Here is an 18,603-nt window from a genome sequence, read left to right on the forward strand (position 1 = left end):
TAGAGCAATTTTAAGTGTATTATAAAATAAGATTTAATGTACGAATGTGACTCCGTACTCGCAGACAAACCTAGGTGAATAGGTTTTGCGAGACTAATGTAAGAAATATTGTAACTTTTGTAAACAATAAATAAATAATAATAATAATAATAATAATATAGGAGTTTTACTGTGTCCCGGTTTGCGGAAGTTGTTTGGTTTGCCCTGGGTTAAGGTCAAACTTTACAGTACAATGCGTAGTACTAAATTCAATGAGTGCGAAAGAGAGCCATCGACACGGGCCGACGCGTGAAACAAAAGATTTTGTATGAGTAATGAACACAATGAGTGCCGCTCAACTCGGCTCGCGCGCGCCGGGCGGCGCGGCGTGATGCGATGTTGCCGTTCGTATGTAAACAAACAAACGTTATAAAGAGCTCTGTCAGTGATTTTGCAGTTTTTCTTTTAAATAAATATTAAAAAATAGTTGGTGCGTAAAATTTTAGATAAAAATGGAACATTATAGTGTGTCTGACACATGTAATGGATGAATCATAGATCAGATCTCAACCCGCTTCACCGGCGACCCGCCCCCGCGGGTTGCCGCCCGGGGCGGGCCGCCCCCTCCGCCCCACCCACGCTACGCCACTGCACCAGGGATCATAATATTTATTATAAACGTGCAAGGGTGAGGGTGGTAGAAGAGAATGATTACACATCATGGAAATATCCGAACATATTGGTTGAACGACTAAGACTTCTACATGGTTCGCTTTATGCAGGAAACTATTCGTGCATCAAAGAAATATCCTTCATACTCAAAGAACTGAGAAAAGCTGGCTACATACAATAATGGCTTGTTTTACTGGCATTTGTATAATGTAAAGAAATAAATTAAATAATATAATTATAAAAATTTATTTTTTTATTTCTTTTATTCTGATTTCTAACTAAGATTTAGTTCTCGTAACTTGTGCTTCCTTTTTGCCTTTTCGTTGATGGTGCTTCCAAATGTGCTTCCCTTTTTTTGATGGTGCTTCCAAATGTGCTGCCGTTTTGTTGATGGTACTTCCAAATGTGCTGCCTTTTCATTGTCGGTGCTTCCAAATGTGCTGTCTTTTCGTTGTCGGTGCTTCCAAATGTGCTGCCTTTTCGTTGTCGGTGCTTCCAAATGTGCTGCCTTTTCGTTGTCGGTGCTTCCAAATGTGCTGCCTTTTCGTTTTCGGTGCTTCCAAATGTGCTGCCTTTTCTTTGTGGTGCTTCCAAATGTGCTGCCGTTTCGTTGTCGGTGCTTCCAAATGTGCTGCCTTTTCGTTTACGGTGCTTCCAAATGTGCTTCCCTTTTTTGTTGGTGCTTCCAAATGTGCTGCCGTTTTGTTGATGTTGCTTCCAAAATGTTCTTCCTTTTTGTTAATGATGCTGCCTTTTTGATTGGATTCTTGGTACTCTTGTAAGCGTAGAAAACATGATCCGTTGGTTCAGTTGAATATAATTAGCTGACGATGAGGAAGGTCGTGAGGTTCGGAAATAACTGGTATATACGTCTGACATTGATTATGACCCGGTCTCTCGGTCCGAAGACGCTTGGTCTATATGTATGGCTTTGTACATGAACGGTTTAGAGGTTATTCAGACTTCCGAAAAACTAGATTTTCATGTTAGGCTTATCGGCAACGTATTTAATTCGTCGAACTTTGTCGTACATTGACTTGTGTTTTATTTTTGAAGAGAGAATGATTTATAAACTCCGCGAAAGGTAATGGAAAAACAGAATATTAAATTTATTTAATATTTAGTTACACTTGTCACTGTTCAAGTATCGCTTCGAGGCAGGAATCCAGCGATTCAATATGTAAATTAATGAGTGATTTTTTTAATGAATTTTGAATTTTTTTCCCGAATTTCTAGCTAAATAATTACACGATTTCAAGATGGCGCCCAAATTTCAAGATGGCGGGGGCTCCTCGGTAATAAATGTTTACTGCACTCTAGCGGGTTGGAATTAAATTATTCAGATGGAAATGTACTCTATAAGACGAGTACATGCACAAGATGGTGTACTCCAGCAGGTGGTAGCTCCAGGTAGCATGTACTGAACTTAAAATGTTGGATCAATGATGGTTGTCAAGGACAAAGTCAAATTTCAAGGTCAAGGTCAAATTTCAAGGTTTAGGTAAAATTTCAAGGTCAAGGTAAAATTTCAAGCTGAAGGTCAAAGGTCAAGTCCAAGGTCAAATTTTAAGGGCAAGGTCAAATTTCAAGGTCAAGGTCAAGTTTCAAAGTCAAGGTCAAATTTCAAGGGCAAGTTTCAAGGGCAAGGTCAAAGTTCAAGGTCAAGGTCAAAGTTCAATGCCAGCAGTTGAGGACAAGGGTATGGTGACCAGATAATTATACTAACATGGTATCGGCACAATCTGGCGGACGAAAACAAGATGGTGGTCTCCAGCGGATGAAGACAAGATGGTGGACATGTCGTCATACCAGCTGACGATATATGCACCTTGGTAGATCAGTCTGTAGGTGGCTTCTGTGGAGGATCGGTGTTTTTTTTAATTTGTTGCTCTTAGCGGTTTCGAACCAAGGACAGGGATCGAACTAATCAATCGGTATTCTAATAAGTAAATTTTTTGATGAATTTTGGAATTTTTCTTGAATCTCTAGCATTAAAATTACGGATTTTCAAGGTGGCGGCCGTCACGAAAAGTGCAACGGTGTTTTTAAGGATATTTATTATTTAATTCGTTTGATTAATTTTTTTAATGATTTTTAAATTTTTTCCCGATTTTCTAACATAAAAATTACGGATTTTCAAGATGGCGGAAGTGACGTCATGTTACCTGACGGTATATATATGCTATTAACAAAGTGGTGGGGGCCAGTTTGCCAGCGTCCACTGTGAGGGAAGAATCGGTCGTCATCTTTTTTTTTTTTGCCCTCACCAGGTTCGAACCGAGGACTTAGCTCCATGTCATAAATGTTTGTTTTTTTAATATTTTTATTAAAATTTTATTAAATGAATTTTTTTATACTTTTTAAAATTTTTTTCATTAAAATCGGATAATAATTAAAGATTTTCAAGATGGCGGCCGTAACGGAAATTGAAACGGTGACGTCATACTTCAAAATGGCGGATAACACAACGCCGGAATGTTCGAGAAAACGAAATGACGTCATCCAAAATGGCGGATCCAAGATGGCGGCCGTGATCTACTTGTCCCGTTACGCTGTGCCCAGTTACGCTGTGTCCCGTTACATTGTGTCCCGTTACGCTTATCCAAGATGGCCGCCAAGACGTCACAATTCAACATGGCGGAAAACACCACAGACACCACACCCTACCCAGTCCCCGGACATACATTCCTATACTACTACACTGCAATTAATAATCTGGTCATTTATGCATAGCTTATAAAAATAACTGAGCCTCTAACTAATGAAATATATTTAAAAGAAGTTGCAGCAGTTGCTCATCTTGATCCGGCACCCCGTGGAACCCTGGGAACGCTGGTGTTCCTCACCACACAGGTGCCTGTCGAGCCGTCCGTGTGGCCGGCGCAGAGGTGTCCTGCTCGGATGGCCACCCACTTGCCGTACTTGGCCTGGCACGCGGAGTTGTCGCGCAGCGGGATCTGGGACTCCAGCAGGCGCGCGACGAGCGAGCCCTGGACCGCGGCGTGCCCCCAGCCTGTGACCATGCACCGCAGCGACGTCGAGAAGACTGCCCCTGCTTCCGGCAGGCAGACTGTGCCCGCAGCCTCTTCCTCGGGCCCGATCTTCCGCGACAGCTTCAACAGGGCTGGAGCAATCACCACCATTGCTGGTCATGCTAGCATAACAGTGAGGAGGGGGTTATTATTTTCTTCAGAAATAAGAAACTGTTCTTTTTCCTTTTCTTATTTTGAACGTTTAAGTGTGCAAAATTTCATCAAGAAGTACCAAGATTATATTTAAGAAGGGGGATGGGGTGTTTTTTCGAAAATTTCATTAAGCTCGCAGTCAACCTGTGATTTGTATATTGACTTGGGATCACAGCATATTTCTGAACTGTTGTAGGCCTACCGTACACTTTTATGTTTATTGGCTATAACTGTTAACATGACATGTTCAAATCGCATAATTTGCATGGTTTCACATGAATTCTATAAGCAATAGAATGCCATTAAATTCAGGATAAATCCATACATAAAAAATCCCAAAACTCACCCCCCCCCCCCCAAATCAAGGAAACAGGTGCTACTTACTGATTCCCCCCTCCCTCTTTTCCTTCCCCATCTACCTTTCACACGCATGTCCTGGGTGAAAATAGCTCCTTTTGAACAGACACTTCTGAATTGTAAAAGAATTGGGAAAATTTGGTTATAAGTTATAATTGATGGTCCATAAGTCCAGTATTTGTAATTTTTATAAAAGGTATGATAATAACATTACACTTTTTTCAAATGGATTTTGTTATGCTGATGTACGTCAAAAGTTAAATATCACTTATGGTAGGGCCTGTGCAGTTACTAGCTCAGATCGTCTAGATAATTAATATATATATATATATATATATACATATATATACATACATACATACATACACACACATATATATAGTAGCTGAACTTTCATGCTATGTTTTAAATACGTCATATTAGAATCAGAGACCAACAACGAGATTACCACTGTGGTTTACACAGCAAGAGGACTCATGAAACAGAATACACTCAGCTAATTCTCTCATAAGATTTTCATAAATTTGAGTTGTATCTGTATTTGCTTGTTGATAGTGTTGCTACATACAAATACACAAGTAAGTATATACATATACGAATATGCAAAATATTCTTGTAGACTTGTGTAGTACCTTGAAACATTTAAATATTGCAAAACTTAGTTTTCATGGAACGTTGGCTAGTTTCGTAGTTCAGATTTCATGATAAATTATTTTTCCTCTTTTAACGAGTGCTAAAATTTATAATATAGATATACGTTCTGGAAAAAAAGCATGCACATAAAATGAAATATTTACTTCCAGGCACTGACTTACCGATATCGTTCTGATAGTTGTTGAAACGTTCATGTACGAATATCTTCTCGATGGGTACTCTAACTTCTGTTTCTTCATTGACATCTCTGTCCCACTCTCCAAATACAGCTGTCCACAATGCAGCTAATGGTAAACTGAATACGTCACTGTACAGATAAGATAGGACCACATATTTTGTGTAGCAGCTCATTTATGCAATTTTATGTAGTTTTTTTTTCTATGTGTAAAATATGTCATTAGTTAGCCAATATTCCATCATAAAAACAGTCATTGCATATAAATTATTACATAAATTTCCTAATAATAAATAACCTACTCGCGAAGTCAAAGATAAATGGGTGGCCATGCAAACAAATTATTCATATTGGAAAGTATTCTCTCACCAGAAGAAAAAAAATTGGGACACAATATTCTGTGAAAGTTAAGATTAAAATCGGGACAAAACGGATTAAAGGACATTTTTTTAAAGAAACACTTTCTAATTGCGAGGAATATTCACGCTCATACGGTGAGAAGGGTGGGTTGTGTATGTTTATATACATTCGGCGAGCAGGCTTAGCTACAACTCGTGAACACTGAGTTGGTTGGTTTGTAAATCTCTTTGATCTTGACCGTACCATATTCTTTAAGGGATATTGCTCCACTTCATCTTTAATATTTTTGTATTTGTTTGTAAATAACTCACCCATAAAATATTAAATTTCTAAAGCACATCGTGGCGGCATTGGGGTGGATTGAGTGACATTCATTACCTACTTTTTATGTGAGACAAAGAATCGGGGAGATAATTTTTGTTTTGTTTCTGTTTTTGAGTACGGCCACAGATGGAACAAATGCAACTGCATCTAAATTATTTTAAATAACAAATAACAGTGCATTATTATCTGTGCCCTAATACGGCCAGATTTTAAACACTAAACTCTGACGGGAAGTCAAGGAAAAAATTATCTGTATGTGGTGTCACCACCGGCCCACTCCTGCCGCAAGTATAGCAAGAGGTGCAGCCCAACGTATGGATATGAGCCTATTGATGAGTTCTGAACAGACTTTAACGTCTTTGTTATGCCGAAGATAGGCTGAAACAACTTGTCTTTTATTTAACCATATTTACACCAACAATGCAATAATAAAATAAATTATTATCAAACCAGTGTATAAACAAATATAAGCCTGATAATAACTGTAAGAATTGAGTTTTGGAATGTAAGAATAAAATGTAACAATATCCAAACATTAAAAAAAAAATTGGCTAAGTTATTAGTTTATTGGTGGTTAAACATCACTTATTACTCAAGCTAACATGATATAGTTCAACATAGCCTAGCTAAAACTTAGATTCTTGTAATAAAAGATACACATAAAGCAGGTTTAAAGAGGGTGATAATTTATGTGACAGGTCTCATAGACGTAGGTAAAACTGTTTCTGACAAACCAGGATTGGAATATATACCATTACCCTTGACAAGGAAATATTTTCGTTCAATGTTTTTATTTAATTCAACACACAGTCTCTAATAATATATGTACCTACCTAATGTTTTTTTCTATGAATGTAAATATAAATATGAGTTTGAAACTACAGGTACTTACCTACATTTAGCAAAGAATACTAACTTATTTGGCTAAGGAAGACCATCATTGTATATATTCCAACACTGTAGCACATGGCACAGCTTGCAAATGGTTCCATTGGCGTGGACAGGTGTTCTTTCCGAAGGAAGGCCGTTTTAAGGAGTGAGCAATAATAGTTTCAAGCAAACAAATGTAACAGCTGCACATTTTACCGTAGCCTAGTTCGTCTTAACTGTTTAAAAACAAGCAACATTTTGACCTACAATAATCATCAATATTCTAATCAACATTCCAGGCCATCACTTATCGTGGAATGAGTGTTCTGTTTGGAAATTACCATGCACATCTATCTAATTTATTAGCCTGGTGCGCATACATGCAGTTGTTGCACCTATGTGTCACACATATGTTTCAAATTATGTTAAACTCAGAGCATTTAGTAGACCTTCAAATTTATATGAAGTTTCTAGGAGATTACGGAACTCCTTGAAAGCCTCGCTTTCCATCACCTCTGAAAATGACAGACCATAATTTATACAATATTTGGAACGAGAGCCATAATTTTCCCTCACCGATATGTAAAGATGTGAGTTCCTTAATTATTTTTTTTTATTTTGTTAGAGAAAATAGGAAACCTTGCGTGAAGTACAAAGGCCTAAGTTAATAAATAAGTATCTTCAAGTATTTTTTTTTACAGATTGTTGATAAAGATGCTTCGTTTTTTTGTCTGAGGCGTATCATGATTTTTTAAAGGCTATAGGGAATCATGAACAACATTTACCTAAACATTTGTGTATTTTATTTCTTAAATACTTTTTGTAGGTGTTAGTCGTGGCGGTGGGCGAGGACTTCAGGGTGCGTGTGATCGCTAACACGTCGAGCTCAGTAGCGGGGCCTTGTGTTCGATCTGTCACCTACGTTATTCGGAGTTACGAGCATCGAGTCGGCACCCAGGTGATTTGCACCCCACTGCAATCTTTGGAACTCAATCACTAAGTCTGAACAAATATCCCATAGTCACTTTGCTATGTAACACTGAACAGTACAGTTTTACCGAAGACTGAACTTACTTGTGAATGCAATGAGCTGCAGTCAGGACCCACTGCGAATATATCAGAACGCCGCCGCACCAATGTCCGATGTAGCCATGTCTAGGATGCAGAAGCTCCAGAGACACCTAGAAGAGAAAATATCTATAACAAATCAACAATAAAAAAATTATATGAAGCTCATGACATGAACGTATCTCAAATGTCTGGTGGGAACAGTATTTAAACACTATAGTGAAATGTTTTAAGGAAGGAAAAAAAAGTATATAAACAGTTTAAGACATGCACATTACAAATATTAAATCTACGAAAGTATTAAATATTTAAGTTTAAAAAAAAGACATTGAACACAAACGATTAACCAAATTAATATACAAATTGTTCGGAAACTCACCCGAAATAAGTACCTCGGACAGCGAGTCCTTATGGGAACTAAAGTAGAGTAAATATACATATTTGCAGACTTTCGTGGCCATTATCTAATAAATTAGCTTGGCAGGTTGATTTCCCAAACCTGAAGTTGCCTGCTGCAATGCAAAGCGAAACGTCCGTACAATATACCACTTCGACGTGGCTCAACCTAGAAAGCCAATATAGTTTACATATAAACTTTACAAAGCTTATATTAACTCCTAAAGGTGATATTTACCATTGAAATTAAGGTACATAAATATAATTGTATGGTTGTACGTATATTATATAAAAACATTGGCAAGTAAAATATAATTTATTGGATAGGGATTTATGCTATGGAATTCATTAACGTACGAACCAATTTTTTAAAAAAATACTCCCTGCCCATGCCAGTGTTAGAGAATGGCACGCTCTTATTACACACAACTTTTAAGGGGGTTTTGCCTTCCGCTGTTATGGATATTTGATGCCGTCTTGCAAACTTGTCCGCGGCAGTCACAGTGTCTTGTAGATAAAAGCAAAACCACCTGCACACAGGAGTATACTATAGTAGTTCTTTTGGAACAATAAATAAAAAGCCCACACTTACCTGCCAAGGCCACGCACCTTTCGGACTTTCCTGGCCGCTGATGATTCTTCCTGTCCAAGTAATAACATTTCTAGGCTGTCTTCTGCTCGCACTTTTACTGATACCACACTCTGGAACAACATACATAAATAATAAGTAATAAATGTGTTTATGTAAATAAATGAACATTACTTCACTTACATACTTACTCCTGTACTAATCACTATAACTCATAAACTTTCCAACCTTCATACTTTGGCATGCAAATCTAATTTAATTTTACAAAGCTTAGTATGTACAGTCATAATTTGGTAGTTGATACAGTTACTTACTAACACTGCGCAAAGATGTCGGATTCATCGCGAAATTTCATTGGTTGAAATTAACAGTAATATTTAAATGAACCGTCTTCACACAAGTCGTGCGCATGGCCTTCTATGTTTGTTTAATTGTGAACTCAGCCGTAAGGTAAGGGACCTTCACGATTGCCAGGGCTCCACCCACTCGGGTTCAGACTCAGTGCTCATCCTCATACCGTTGATTGATGCAGAGGTTCTGCGCATCATGCCACGCGCAGCGCGCTATGCAATGGTCGCGAACGTGTTTCTAACCAATCACGTTCGACACTTCCATGACGCCAGCGCGACATAAATGACGGACGCGACAGACTTTCCACTTAGGAAAATTTTATGTTCCACCGTGTCACGGGCGTGGTATTACTAAAATTACGTCAGAATTTTGTTTTGAAAGATGGTAAGACTAGTGCATCGGTAACACTATTATTAGTCGTGTATTTTCTTAGAGTTTATTTTATGTATTTATTTTTGTGAAATCCTTGAAATGTATTCACAAAAAAATTATTTTTTTTTTTCCAAGAGAATCGATTAAATGAAGTCCCTCAAGCATCGATGACTGTCGTATGTTTGCTACGTATGTAATGGCAAGAAAAATTTTATTTTTAATCGTTTACGTTTTCTCCCTACGCGATTTTTTTATGTCACATCGCGTCGTTCGCGTCGCACCGTCGCGCTATTGTGCAGTGGCGACGCTAGACTCCGCGGGGTCCTTGGCCAATTAGTTTTATACACGTGCTTACAATAATATTGATTAGTGAGTATTTATTTAATATTGAAAAATTAGATTGAATTTATACTTTACCAATCGTAGTTATATCATTAGTCCATTCTTTTATTATTTTATATAATTTAATTACTAGCATTCAAAATTTAAATTAGTTTTCTACTACACCACGTAAGTATAACATCTAACGTGCGTAGGTACATAAGTACACACACCCATTTTTTAAAATCAACTTAGATGGTAAATAAAAAGATTTATTCAATAATTTCATATTTTATAAAAAAATTTATAAGCTATTTAATTGACATATAGTCTGAGAAACAAACATAGTTTCACACTTATCATAAATGAAGCAAATAAAATTAAAAAGGTTAATCAGATGATATCGGAATGTGTGTGTGTGTGTGTATGTGTGCTGAATCAACATGCAGAACAGAATATTTTGTTAAGATAAATAGTGCTAATATTAGGAATAACAAATTTGATTCAAGTTGTTATCTTCAGCATTATACCTAGAAATTTTACACTATCTGTTAATCTAGTGACAAAGTGTTAGAATAATCAAATTAATCTAAATTTTTTAAACGTAAACTTAACTTAAGGGCCCTTTTTTTGTTGTAAATGTTTTTACAATTTCCTACTTATAGATATGTTTGTTCAGTTATATATTGTTTCGTCTGAATAAAAATACAAGCAGCAAGGATTAATATACTGCTTCTCCAAAATATGTTATTAGGAAATACCCACCAACCGATAAAACGATAAATAGTAAATAAAGTGTGTAAACAAACATTTCAAGTTTTATTCTAATCGCATTACAGAGCTTTGACTTAAAACTGTATTACAGGCGGACGGACAGAAAGATAGCGCAGAAAATTATAGGTGTCCATTGTTTGCCTACAGACCCTAGAAAAATTGTATAAAATTAAGTACCTATTGGACTTAAACGCGGCCCTAGATATGTTCTAGTGTAATACTTTTCTATAACAATATATAAAATAAGAAACTAACATTTAACAATTTACATTACAATGTAGGTAATCAAAATAGTTAATCACTAACATAAATCCTCTCTTAACGTCTTTAACATTAGGCCAAAATATTTTAGTTATTCTTTTGAATTCTTCACCAAAGGTTTATTAGACATAAATATGGTAAAAAGGGGATATCAAACACAATTTCAACAGTTAACGAGATTGTATAATCTCAAACAGGGTGAAAACCGTCGCAACTTCCCATGGTCGGGTGGGGAATCCCCGCCATGACTCCCACGGCAGTGTTGCCAGACGTACAGTCTGGATGGAATTTGTATCATAATTCAGTGGTATGTACCACCGTATCATAGCAAGTTGGATGGTAAGTGAAAAATGCCATATTTTAAATATTTGACGATATAAGGTACGTAAGCCAAATAAGGCCCGGTTCCAAATAAGGCCCACCCATTATTTCCGGGCCCTACGTGTAGAAGATGTAACGGATGTGCTTTGCTACTGATTGCTCCTGCCATCTAACGACAAGACCAGAAACTAGTTCGCCGCAGCAAAGCAACCACGCCATTGTATGAGCAGGTGTTCGTTGTTTGTCACAAAGGACGGCGTTTCTTCTTATTTTCAGGTATGTAAATATTTGGTTACACGTGAAGATGTATAATAGTATTTGGCAAACCTTTATCATATTTTTAATAGTCATTTTAATGGCATTCAGAATTGCATATTATAAATATTGCAAATTCTATACAAAAAGATGTTATTTAAATGTTAATATATGATTGTGTAGGTAATTATCGGGAGCCAAATAAGGCCCAGTTGACCAGAGCCAAATAAGGCCACCCGGGCCTTATTTAGAACACAGTTAATCATGCCATAATTTTACAAAGATGTGTGCAGTTTAAACAGTGGGAATAGATTTGGGCGGCTCTTAACCGTAGTCTTGGGAGCTGATGAGGGTTGACATAATGTGAACATGTAGAGGCGCCGGGAAAATTAACAACAAAATTAACTTCAAGTAACTTAGGCAACGCCCTTATTAAGTTTACAATAATTTTTGAAAGTACACTTTAAAGACTACAGTGCAAAACATTCATGTGTCAAATTAAAGCTTTTAAACAAATGTATAATGGTTTTACTTATAAGTAATGCTAGTAGCTCACTTAAATTTTTTTTACAGTCTTCTGTATTTTTTTCCTCAGATGGTGTCTGTTAAGAAAAAAACGAGCATTGTGGACTGAGGACCAACTTTCTCGAACAATGAAGGCCGTAAGTGATGGTTCTTCTGTAAGGAGTGCTGCCCAGGAATTCGGAATTCCCAGAAGAACCCTTAGAAATCATCTTCTCACAGGTAGAGTGACTAAGAAACTAGATCGACCATCATATATTACTGTGTATCAAGAAAATGAATTGTGTAAAAGAATTTTCCGCCTAGCTGATATAGGGATGCATATAACTGCAAAAATCCTTCGGCGATCTGTATTTTCATTTTGTGAAGCAAATAAAATTCAAGCTCCTTTCGCCCATGGAAGTGCTGGGCGGAAGTGGTTGAAATTATTTTTTGCGAAGACATCCCGATGTTGCCCAACGAAAAGCCCAATCGATGAACCCAGGCAGAGCTGCAAAACTAAATAAGTTTGTCGTGAATGATTACTTTCAAAAATTGAAGGAAGTAATGACTAGGTTGGATATTTTTGACAAGCCTCAGCTTATATTCAATTTGGATGAGAAAGGTTGCAGACTTACCTTGCATAAGCAACAGAAAACATTTGCCAGAAAAGGAGCCAAGCATGTTCATTTAATAATGCAAGAACATGGTGAAAGTTTATCAATTGTGTCCTGTGGAAATGCCATTGGACAAGTTATCCCACCAATGGTAATATTTAAAGGTTTAAGATGCAACCCTGCATGGAAAGATAACTTACCTAGTGGAACAGCAATTGAAATGACAGTGAAAGGTTACATGACAACTGCCACCTTCATAAATTGGGTTCATCACTTTTCGCAGTACAGGCCACCAGGCAATGTTCTTATTTTTGATGGAGCAAAATCCCATTTAGATGCTGGTTTTGTGGAAGCAGATGATAACTATGGCATAACATTATTTTGCTTACCGAGTAATACTACTCATGAGTTGCAACCGATGGACAAGTCTGTCTTTCGTCCTTTCGAGACATTTTGGGACGATGAAGTGATGCTCTACTGGACAACACAAACACAGTCACGATCGAAAAATTTCCAAGCATGATTTTGGGAAGATATTGACAACAGTAGGGCCAAAAGCTGCCTCGGCTGCAAATGTTGTTGCAGGCTTTACAACCACCGAAAGTTTTCCCTACAATCCAAATATAATCCCAGAAGAAGCTTTTGCTCCTTCAGAGATCACATATAGAGCTGAAGACAATGCAGCTACAGCTACGACCATAGCACCACCTGAGGGCAATGCAGCTCCAGCTCCAGATGCACCCACATCACATTTTGAAGGCAATGCAGCTAGTAGCACCGCACCATCTAAGAGACTGCCAAAATCGTAAGCTGCTTCATCACTGAATCTTGTTTTACCATCTTGTTCTTATCCAATAGCATCTGCCTATAGAAAAAACACCATCTCCTCCTATAGTACCAGATCTTTAAGTGAATCAACCTCAGTGAGTGACATCTCTCTTCACGATAGTTTGAGCAGTGATCTCGAGTCTGATGAAGATTAATTTAAAACCACTTTTCAGGACATTTTGAATACACCTGAGATTAAAGTAAAAACGGCCGTTAGCAGAAATAAATCATTAAATTACAAGACTATTGAAGTGACGAAATCTTTGTTTGAAGAACCAGGAAATTCTGGTCGTCAAAAGAAGAAAATATCTAAATACTGTGCTACTCTGAAAAAGAGGGCTACAGTAACACTCGAAAAGGGGGATAAAAATCTGACAGGGAAACTACGACCTGGGAACTCTAATAACAACAAAAAGTCTAAAATAAATGCAACAGAACAATCTAAGGAGAGTTGGTATTGTCATATTTGCGATTAGGATCGCCAGGTTGACATGCGACTATGCCAACATTGTCTTCAGTATGTCCATGAACAATGTGTAGGGCTTTCACGTGAGGACAAAACATTTTTTTCTCTGTCCTGATTGTGAAAATTAGAATTTTGATAACCTACATTTTAAATATGATTTTGGTATGTCTTTACTTAAGTTATGATTCATATTCATAACCTAGCTTAAACTAGCATAACAACAGTTGATGAAGAATGTGCAGGGCTTTCAATTGTGTACAGATACATTTTTATCCACCCTGTATGTTATTACAATGTTTGTACATGTAAATTGTGATTTTGTTTGTGGTTTATCTTGTAATTATCATAACCTTGCTTAAAGTGGCATACAGACTTTTTACTTGCAGTTAATTAATTCATTACAGTAGGTGGGCCTTATATGGTACTCCTGATGGGCCTTATTTGGAACACGTGGTTTTGTCAGTCAACTATTCAAACATTTGTGTTTTACAAAATAATGTCATTAAACAGGGTAAAATGTTAAAGTTTGAAGAGGTGTTACTGATCACAACAAACAGAGGTATTTTATAGAGATTTTCTCATAATATTGTGATTTATGGGAAAATGGGAAAATTCAATTAATCTTAGGTGGGCCTTATTTGGCTAACTTACCTTACATGTATGTACCTTTCAGTACAAATGATTCACTTCATCTGTCCTCCAACATTGTGTAAGTTCTAGCACTACGACATTCAAGTAATTATCTGTAGTAAAAATTTCTTTGCCAGTTTAGACCCCCCTTCCCCCCCAAATCCCTTTTACAAGCGGCGCCCGGGGAACATGCCCTCCTAGCTGCGTCCCTGTAGCTGCATCCGAATACAAGCCTAATGGATCTCTTAGATAAGGGACCCACTAAAGATGCATCGTAGTGGACGCGGCCATCTCTTCGCTGCTTCCAAATTCTCACCAGGGATGCCGATGCAGCCCTACATGCGTCCACTAATTCGAGATATCTAGGGATCCGACACTCGCATCCACTGATGCGTCCCTACATCAATTAGATTCGGAATCGTGTTTTATTTTATTTGTATATAATATAACTTCAGATTTTCGGTGTAAGATTTGTTTAGAACGTTATAAGCTTAAGTGATAACTCAAAAAGAGACGTTGATAAAGATGATCTAAAAATAGCCGATTTTAAACTAGTAAGTATTTTTTATAATTTGAGATTCATAACAACATATTTATTTTGATCGCTTATATTTATAACATCCACGCCGTTGTTATTAACGTTTTGCTGAATATGTATTCGTAGATATCACGACTCAAAATGGCTACGCGAACATTAGTACGACCAACAGTTTAACAGGTGGTGCTAACAGTAAAATAATTCGGATCCTATCCATCTCTTATAAATGCGTCCTCTACATTGTGGCTGCATTTGCTAAGGGATGTAGGGATGCGTGTGCTACGGACGCATCCTTGTGTACTCGGATACAGCCTGTGTCCGTCTGGCTTGACCAGAGACGGATCCGGGGCGAGGGAGGCAGGGAGCAACATTTCTCCGGGGGGGGGGGGGGAGGGGGGAGGAAGGGAGGACAAGACGGACCGACGAATATTTTGTAGACTCAAACAGGGTATTTACACTGAATCTTGGACCCTATATTTTTGCTATAAATAATACAGTAATGCATACATAAAAAAAATGAACACTTAAACACAGGTAAGTATACCGGGCTTACCTACAATTTTACATAATTATAATGTACACGGATGCAAAGCTAAAAGTTGTCTTGGAATGGGCAGGCGGTCCCGGGCGAAGGAACGCCTGCTTGACCTTGTAGTTGATGGCGCGGAGCGTCGAGTCCGCCGGAAGGGACCGCAGTGAAACTAGCTCAGTGGGATGAGAGCTACAGCGGAGTGAGAACTGCACTGGGAACAACGCGGGCGGTTCACACGCTCAAGCAGCTTTCCGTTTCGCTCGAGGAAGCATCCTGATCGAAGCCACAGTTATTTTCCAAAGTGCACTCAATCGTACTCAGTGAACGTGCTCAAAGTCACATCATTAGCGTTGGCGAACCAGACGAATGTCAAAAATCTATTGGCACTATTTCCCCCCGCACAATATAGGCTATTTCTTACAGCTCCGATAAGTATTAACAGATTCCACTGGCCAGCTATCGTTCCAATAATGATGACGAACGCTAATGAAAAACTGTGCTGGCCAATCAGCACCTGTTGCGAGGCTACGGGTATCACTGAGAGTAATGGAGCTGCAAAGGTGGTGTCGTATCAGCGAAATCAGATTTTCGAGCGGCATTTCATTATTGTTCTCTTAATCATTCAAGTGAATTATTTAATAGAGTCATAGAATAGGATAACAGGATTAAATTAAAAACATATCTAATCGTATTTTAACATAATGCAACAAAGTTATTATTCTCATTATCGTTTTTCCACGAATAGAAACATATATTATCTTTAGGCAGTGATTTAAATAAATAAAAAAAAAGAGAAATTAAAATCATAATCAAAACCTTTTTGATTCGTATGGACGAAAATGACAGCCGAGGGTTCCGAAACGACTGGCAAAGCAGACACGGCTAATTGGTTTAGCGAGTCTCGCAGCGGGCATGTTCCCTGGACGCAGCTTGGAAAAAGGAGAAGAAAAAAAAAGGGTCAGGGAAAAAAGGGGGGGGGGGGGGGGGCGCGCTAAACTGGCAGAGTAATTTTTACTACAGATTATTACCTGAATGTCGTAGTGCTAGAACTTAAACAATGTTGGATGGCAGATGAAGTGAATCATTTGTATTGTAAGGTACATACATGTATATTGTCAAATATTTAAAAAATGGCATTTTTCACTTACCATCCAACCACTGAATTATGGTACAAATGCCATCCAGACTGTACGTCTGGCAACACTGCCGTGGGAGCCATGGAGGGAATTCCCCACCCGACCTTGGAAAAAAATTATAAATCAATACATGTCATCCAAATTGTAAGAATATTATTTACTATGCACGGAAGCCCGAAAAAAACATGCGATTTTTACATTTCTCTGTGCCTCTGTCCCTCGTCAGTCACAGCGCTTATTTGTAGGAGTAACGGCGGTTGAGTAGTCACTAGTCAGAGCACTCGGGTCTCACTAAGGCGTCCCAGGTTTGATTCCCAGCGGGTGAGAACCAGGATTGTTCACACGTGGGAACCGTGATGGACGTTGGCGAGAGCCGGTAGGTTTTCTCACTTCCGTTTCATTCCGTTAGTTCTTCCTAGTCTTTAACGCCCCCTGTGTCGACAAGATGTTAAGCCATTCTTTATTCAAAGGTACACCGAACACTCTCTCAAACGTAAATAACCACTCACGGAAATGAACAATAGTTGGAAGTTTTCCACTTCTTTCTGCGTGCATTTGGAAAATAAAATACGTAAATATATGTTGAGGATTTTTTTGAGAAGTAAAAACCGATTGGATATAAATCAAAACATATAGTTTTGATATGGTGATTGAAGCAATTTTTTTTTAACGTTCTTACCTGTGGTTTTTAATCTATAATGATTCTTTCAGAAAAGTGGAAATAATTTTTTTGACCAAGCTATTAAAACGCACTCTTGTTTTTATAAGAAAGCCAGGAATATAGTGCTCGAATATGTTAAATGAGTGGTGACAGCTGCGACAAGGTCTTGAGAACACGTACTAGTCTCCCTAACCTTTCGTTCACTGGGGTTGGCTTTAGCCCAATATGGATTTCCATTTCCACTCCATGCGAATGTAGTTCGTACGGTTTCTTTGGAAATTGCTGGTTGCTTCCACTAGGCATCACATTGGCACAGGAGGAGACGCGGGGGTAAAATATGAAAAGAAACATTCAATTTTAAATCCATCTGTCTGACAGCTTTATTTGCACATTTTGAGTATTGGCTGTCAAGAGAATAACAACAAACTCTTCATTTCAATAGGAAATCTGTGACTCAATCAAGTTTAACAGCACTTTTTTTGAAATGAAAATATTTTAGCGACATAATCTATCTGGCCAGAATGGTTGGAATACTGATGTATTGAGGAACTGCAAAAATATGTTCTTAATAAATTCAGTTTTTAATATTAAAACAAAATATTCTAAAGGGATACTAATTATTCAATCATTACATACCCAAAGAGTAAATAAAGTTATCTACCTTTAAGTGACGTCAGCGGAAACAGGCAAAACACACAGCAGAGGATCCAACCTTTGCGAAGTTTTCTGTGAATCTTCATGACGTTGTCGCAAAGCTACTTACCACTGCACTTTGGAGACTTATCACAAAATTAAATCACAAAACATTGTTATTAATTTCGGAACCTTTAAAGTAACACCGTCAACTGCTTAACTCGACCAGTCACGTAAAAAGTTATTCGTTAATAAAGTTATTTTTACTCAGATAGAACATATTTTAACTTGGCGTGTAACATCACTCCTCAGGTATGCTCGACTTTTCTTCCTGCCAGCGAAAGGAACACTGCAGTACTGAAAGTTGTGGGCACTCTTCTTTGCCTCTGTGACAAATTATAAAATCGTCCGCGCTTCAAATGTAGGGCAGTAACCCAGATTTTAGTAGCTTCACAACGTCTAAGGAGGGAGTGAAGACGTAAAAGGCCTTACGGTCACTTAAAACGCTGTGCGCATGATGGAATGCGAAGAAGTGAAACGTGACGGGAAAAGTTTGGACGTGATTTGAGGTCTGAACAACTGTATTAACGCTTGTTACAGTAAAACAAGCTTAACGAAGATTTACAAACGGTGGAATAGTTTTTGTGTCGTTAAATTTCACGCAGATCCACGCCGCTGTTATTTAAAAAACCGCAACGGCGCGCTTCCGTAATTTTTTGTGCACGTTTGCCATTTGTTTGTTTTGGAATTGCAAGAATTTCCTCCTTCCCGCCAATT

At 37.9% G+C, this 18,603-nt stretch overlaps 1 protein-coding gene across 4 annotated transcripts in view; it reads right to left on the minus strand.

Annotated features, from left to right (window-relative positions):
- LOC134533190 (chymotrypsin-like elastase family member 2A) overlaps window positions 1-18,250 on the minus strand; it is a 30,369-nt gene extending 12,119 nt beyond the window's left edge. Inside the window, exons 1-5 of one of the 4 annotated variants that reach the window (XM_063370555.1) lie at window positions 17,855-18,250; window positions 8,633-8,742; window positions 7,651-7,757; window positions 5,009-5,154; window positions 3,498-3,775 (exon numbers count right to left, since the gene is read on the minus strand). In XM_063370555.1, the coding sequence (XP_063226625.1) occupies window positions 3,498-3,775; window positions 5,009-5,154; window positions 7,651-7,757; window positions 8,633-8,742; window positions 17,855-17,933 (720 nt within the window). In that variant the 5' untranslated portion in view covers window positions 17,934-18,250. Of the gene's footprint in view, window positions 1-3,441; window positions 3,776-5,008; window positions 5,155-7,650; window positions 7,758-8,023; window positions 8,421-8,632; window positions 8,743-17,854 lie in introns of those variants that run through there. The other 3 variants (XM_063370556.1, XM_063370557.1, XM_063370558.1) reach the window with 3 other exon arrangements.
- Between the last annotated feature and the right edge of the window lie 353 nt (window positions 18,251-18,603).

This window comes from Bacillus rossius, chromosome 6 (genome assembly GCF_032445375.1).
Source record: "Bacillus rossius redtenbacheri isolate Brsri chromosome 6, Brsri_v3, whole genome shotgun sequence".
In the NCBI taxonomy this organism is placed as follows: Eukaryota; Metazoa; Arthropoda; class Insecta; order Phasmatodea; family Bacillidae; genus Bacillus; species Bacillus rossius.